This window comes from Lolium perenne, chromosome 7, assembly GCF_019359855.2.
Source record: "Lolium perenne isolate Kyuss_39 chromosome 7, Kyuss_2.0, whole genome shotgun sequence".
Classification (NCBI taxonomy): Eukaryota; Viridiplantae; Streptophyta; class Magnoliopsida; order Poales; family Poaceae; genus Lolium; species Lolium perenne.
In genome coordinates, this window is record NC_067250.2 from 82,797,471 (window position 1) to 82,803,872 (window position 6,402).

Below are 6,402 nucleotides of genomic sequence, written 5' to 3' on the forward strand. Positions count from 1 at the left end.
AGACGACCCTCCTATCATGCATTCCGTAAGTTTTTTGTTCTTGCATGTTCATTTAGGTTTTTCATTGTCCCCTTTGGTTTTCTTTCGATTGTTACATACTTCCTCTGTCTCACGAAGGTTGTTTGAGATTTGTCAAAATTTAGATATATCCAGATGCTATTGTCTATATACATCTAAATTTTGATAAATCGTAGACAACCTTCATGAAATGAAGGGAGTATTTGTTTCCATCGCCTCCTTTTTAAGTTTTGCCTTTCCTTTCTCATTTTCCTTTCTATTTTATTTTATTTTATCATTTCTTTGTTCCTTTTTTTTTCCTGCATATACTCCCTCCGTCTAGAAACAAGTGTCTCAACATTTTCCAGATACATCCGTATGTAAAGAAAACTAAGGCACTTAATTTTGGACGGAGGTAATAATATTTTTCATGTAAGCATGAATATTTTTAAATTTTTATGAATTTTTTTGATAAAACATAATTTTTTTATTTAGTATAGAAAACATGATTTTATAGCATATGTTTTTTAATATGTATAGACATCTTTTTATATAGTACTTGGGTGCATTTATGATTATATATGTGAATATTTTAGCTCTTACAACACATATGATTTTTTTTGTTATATGTATATAAATAAGAGTAAAATGATTTCTCAAATGATAACATATAAAAAACCCTTTTATTAGTGGACTGCGTGAGATGTATGAAGACGCGGAAATCGCCATTTCAAGAAATTATGGGCCAAACTTTAACCGCTTGGACTGGAATATGACAAGCCTGGGCCTAGATTCCCGATACATAGGAATTATTATTCTTTCGCTCTTATCTACTGGGCCTAATATATACTCTATTATTCGATTAAATTATGGGCAAGACGCTTGTGGATCGGCTAGAACCATGGGCCAGACGCCCAGAATGGAATGGATATGCTGCGCGATAAAGATACATTGAACGTAGACTCTTTGCTGCTTGCCGAGTTCAATGGAGACCAGATTCAATGAACCTTGGTAATGTACATGGAGACAAACTTAAGTTTGGCAAAACTCTAGAAAATTCAAACACACGAGAAAAGTAGCACTATTAGAAGTTCAAATGATTTTACTAGATGTTCAACCACATTGAAGTTCATTTTAGGCTACACCTATTGTTAAAGTGTGGACTTTGAAAGCTTCCATTTATAAGTATTGGGATAGTAGGAGGCGTTGTTTTCTTGTTAGCACTATCACATTGTATAATTATACCGTAGAATTACGATGACATGAGATTTTATTTTTAAATAAATACATGCATATATTTAAATTCCTCAAATGCATTTAAATTTAATTATTAATTTGAATCTTGAGTATATTCTACGTCTTTATAGAGGCCGATCATGTACCTGTCTTTATAGAGGCCGATCATATACCTGTTGTATTTTATATTAAATATTAGCCGACACCTAATGCATGATATGAGCATAACTAATTACAAAATCACAAAATAATAGAAGAGTAGGGTCGTATACTTGGAAGCTAGTTGACTTGTTTCTTTCACGTAGAATCACCTTTTTACACTCATCTCACACAAAGTAATGGAAGCCATGTTATTTAAATACTTAGTTCACCTTGCGATTCTGAGACAACTTCTAGTCTTCAGCTATCACACCGGTATGACCTTGTATTTCAGTGTAAGTGTGGTACCGTATAGTATCGAATTTGTATCGGGATACTAAAGATACCATGATAAATATCGATGGTATAAGTATTATACTACCGAATTAAGATACTATCACAATACATATCGATTTGCAATGGTAGTATCACAAAATCGTAAGCATCCATGACGGCTAGGATTGACAAAATGATGTTAACGTGGATGTGTGGATTCGATTGAAATTCATCCAAGCACATAGCGTGATCTCTTGCATGTCAAACAACGTACTCCGTCCGCTCCTAAATACTTGTCGCACTGAATCCACTGTAAATACCTAAGTACATAGTATAAAAAGTTAAAAACACATATCTAATAAATTCTTCTCTCCAAGCTCTCTCTCACACACACAAAGTCCTTGTCGGCGCGGCAGGATCTTCTGCGGAGTACATGTGCACACAATTCCAGCGTGCAGCGGCAAAGAGCGACGCGCCACAGGATGGACCGCAGAGTTAGCCGCACGGAGGATGGCAAATTCCATTACCAAACCAATGTTACTGGCAGAAAATGAAAACGACTTTTCGTGCAGTTTATAAAATACCACTTATTACATCACCCGTGACGTCACGTCCTACCTCATACGGTTCATGCTCCCCCGCGGCCGCTTTCCGCCTCTGCTCAAAACACCAACCTGTTGTCTTGTCTTTTCCCATCTTCAATAACAAAAACTGCGGCGAGCCGGCGACCGGCAGCATCAGCTACCTGATTACCCCGAACCCGGCCCCTCCGCCGAGCTTCCCCCCACCTGATTCCGCCGCCGCGGCGACCATTTCGACGAGGTACGGATCGGCGGCTGTGTTCCCCCCTTTGTGTCCCAAGGGATTTCGTGTGCGATTACTCCCCCCCGGTGTCCGTGTTGTGGACGGCCGGCGGTTGGTGGCTGTTGCGGTGCTAGGTCTCATTCCGTTCGTTGCTCGCCGTATATCTAGGGTTCGCGTGGGATTCAGATTGCCGTGCCTTCCCGTAGCCGTGGGGCGATTAGTCCCTGCCTGATTTGGTGGGGGTTAGGGTTTCCTTCAGATGTATATTGATATTATTTTTTATCCCCATGCCTGTAATCTTTTCTCGGTCCGCGTTTGCAATGTATTACTATCAATGAAACATGCATGTCTAGAAAAAAAAAGGTTGCTACTTCTGAATTTCTGCGTAATTGTTATAATCCTGTAATGCGCTAGGATGTTCTCATTGCTCATTGTATCATCATAGTTAGAGCAGGCTAGAAATCTAGAATTAGGATGACCTTGATAGTTTTGTCAGGTATGGCTCATTGCGCTGTGCGATCACAATTCTATGATTTTTATCTTCTTCAGTCGACAAGCATATGCTTGCTAGAGTTTGACTATATGCAAATACTCGCAGGTTGTTCTCCTTCCGAATTTCTTCATAATTGTTAAAATCCTGTAATGCGCTGTGATGTCCTCATTGTTCATTGTATATGACATAGTTACAGAAGACTTTTTTTTAGGGAAATAGTTAGATAAGACTAGAAAACCTAAAATTACGATGACCATGATGATTTTTTCAGGTCTTGCCCATTGCGCTGTGCGATCGCAATTCTAAGATTTATCTTCTTTAGTCGACTAGCATATAATTTGCAGATTTTGACTATATGCAAAACCTGCAGGTTCTTGAGATTCCTTGTCTGATGGTGCGAATCAAAGCGCTGTTGCAAGTTCGGTAGGGTGGAGTGATTGCGTCTACTGAGCATGGACCCTCTAGCTATGTTTGCGTCAGAGCTAGGCGTTGTGTCGGACTTTGAGGTCGATGGCATCCAGAACCTCACCGAGAATGATGTCAGTGATGAGGAGATTGACGCCGAGGACCTGGCCCGGCGAATGTGGAAAGACAAGGTCCGGCTCAAGAGGATCCAGGAGAGGCAGCAGAAGCTTGCTCAGCAGCGTGCAGAAGCGGAGCTGGAGAAGTCCAAGCCGAAGAAGATGTCTGATCTGGCCCTCCGCAAGAGGATGGCAAGAGCGCAGGACGGGATCCTCAAGTACATGCTCAAGTTGATGGAAGTGTGCAACGCGCGGGGGTTTGTCTATGGGATCATTCCTGAGGAAGGGAAGCCTGTCAGTGGAGCATCAGACAATATTAGAGCTTGGTGGAAGGAGCAGGTGAAGTTTGATAAGAACGGGCCAGCAGCAATTGCGAAATATGAGGCCGAGAACCCGGCGTTGGTTAACGATAAGAGCATTGGAGCCATGAACCAGCATAGCTTGATGGATCTCCAAGACTCCACTCTGGGCTCATTGCTTTCAGCGTTGATGCAGTACTGCAGCCCTCAGCAGCGCAAGTACCCACTGGATAAGGGTATTCCACCCCCATGGTGGCCGACAGGGAATGAGGAGTGGTGGGCTGATTTAGGCCTTCCCAAGGGTAAAACGCCTCCATACAATAAACCACATAACCTTAAGAAGGTTTGGAAGGTTGGTGTGCTGACGGGTGTGATCAAACACATGGCACCAAACTTTGATAAGATCAGATATCATGTGCGGAAATCAAAGTGCTTGCAGGACAAAATGACTGCAAAAGAGACCTTGACTTGGCTGGGTGTTTTGCAAAAGGAGGAGAATTATTCCCGCAGTGTTGACAGTGGTTTATCAGAGGTTACTCACCATTGTGATCTAGGGGACAAAGATGACAACCTATATAGCAGCTGTGGTGAGTACGATGTCGTCTGCACTGAGGAGCCTCCTCAGTCTACAACATCCAAAGACGACGTTGGAGCTCATCAGCCAGCTGTGCAGATCAGAGAAGAGAATGTCTCAAGCAGAGGGAACAGAAAACGTCATGATAAACACTCTACTCAAACGCCTCCTAGTAATAAGCAAACTAATGAATCACGCAAGCGAAAAAGACGTCCTGGACAGTCTCCTGTTTATGAGGCTGAGGTTGATGGGACACAAAGAATCAATAATCCGTCAGAGGTTTTGATCAATGTGATTCCTGACATGAACACAAATCAGATGGAGGTGCAGTCTGTGGCGAACCAGCTGACAAGCTTCAACCATGTCAGCACAAGTGGAGCTTTACAACATCAAGGAGATGCTCAAAGGAACTTCATATCTCCTACTGATGTGGTTAATAACTATAACCAGGTTGCAAATGAAACTACTTCAAGCATTTATATGGGTGACCAGCCTTTAGCTTGTGAAAGTAGTGGTTACACAAATTCATGGTCTGGGAATACTTTTCCACCAAATGTTTATCTTGGATCTATGGGTTTTAGTTCTTCTTCACTTGATTACCAGACTTCAGCTGCAAAACAGTCACTCCCTGTAACTGTGGATAGTCATGTGCCTGGCATGGGAACAGAAGCTTTGGTTGAGAACAGTTCTTTTAGTCATCATATGTCAGGTAGTGGGAATTCAACTTCTGTTGCCGGTGACACAAATCAGATGATGAGTGATGATTTTTATATTAACCCTGATGATAAGTACATAGGCAGTTCTTTTGATGGACTGCCTTTGGACTTCATTGGTATTAATAGTCCAATCCCTGACCTCGATGAATTGCTGGATGACGATGATTTAATGCAATACCTGGGAACATAATATAGGTAATCCCTGATCTTATCTAGCTATTTTTCTCACTTAGATCTACCTTTTGTTTAATATAATATGCTATATTGCTATTACAATTTATGTAATAACGCCTGTGCCATCTCTCTTCGTGAGCAATTATATGTAGCTAGATTCTAAAATTCTCTATATCCATACTTGTGAGATGTGGGGTTGGTTTAAGATCAAATTAGCTAATCTCTATGAATATGATGTCTGGAAAAGAAAGATTGTGTTTCCTCTGGTGAATTCACAAGTATTTGAGCTGAGTTGCTGAGTGTTACTCCTGCCACACAATGGAACAGTCCTGTCTCTTGAGAAACAGCTACCTTTGAAAACACTACGCAAGTCTTGTTGTCAGTTTTGATCCTTCCAAATTTACTTTCAGCTCTCTTGGTAACGTGTGCTTGTTCTGTTGATTTGCAGCGCTCTGCAGTTAATCGCCGCGAGGAGGCGTATTTGCAGCCTGCCAACAGCAGGTCCATGAGATGCTGATGCGGTGCCAATCCTGCTGCAGCTAGAAAAAGATCAAATCTGTCTCTGTTTTGTAATTTGTAGGCTGTTCTCTTGACATGTGCTGGATATGATTAGCCTGTAAAAACTTTGGTAGAGGCGTGCACAGCTAGCTGGAGAGAATTGAGATTCCTTATTCCGTGTTTTTCCCGCTAAGATGCATCTTGATGCATTTCCAGTTGTTCAAACATGGTGATACTGCAGACAATTCTGTTGATGCTTGCTGGATGTCATTCTGAATGTTGCTGGCAAAAACATGAATGTCTGTAGTTTACCTGCAGAGTTTCATTTTCCTTTGCGGGGAGATAAAAGGGTAAAACGGGATACGAGCATGAGATAAAGGAATCTTGGTTCAAAAGAATCTCGATGACAGACTGCCAGTCACCGGGATTACAATTTACAAGGCAGCAGTCTTTTGCCTCCGGTTGCTTTGACCCTTGGAGGTTGCTCCTGGCTAGGCGTTGGCCATGTCATGGTACAAGGCCCTGTTTCTGCCTCTGGCGGGCTGGCGCCTGGCGGCGGTGCGCGAGTCGTGGAGCTCCTGTAATACTCCGTACTCGCTCTGCTCAATCCTGGCATGTTGTCTAAATTTCACAAAGTTCCCAAAATGCCCCGTACTACCTCCTCCGCCTTCAGCTC

General features: G+C 42.1%; 1 protein-coding gene across 1 annotated transcript; it reads left to right on the top strand.

Annotated features, from left to right (window-relative positions):
• Positions 1 to 2,320: 2,320 nt before the first annotated feature.
• Positions 2,321 to 5,996, top strand: LOC127316851 (ETHYLENE INSENSITIVE 3-like 3 protein). Its single transcript, XM_051347320.2, has 3 exons — positions 2,321 to 2,469; positions 3,315 to 5,249; positions 5,677 to 5,996. The coding sequence occupies exon 2, from the start codon at positions 3,397 to 3,399 to the stop codon at positions 5,242 to 5,244; it is 1,848 nt and encodes a 615-aa protein (XP_051203280.1). The 5' UTR covers positions 2,321 to 2,469; positions 3,315 to 3,396; the 3' UTR covers positions 5,245 to 5,249; positions 5,677 to 5,996.
• Positions 5,997 to 6,402: the final 406 nt, after the last annotated feature.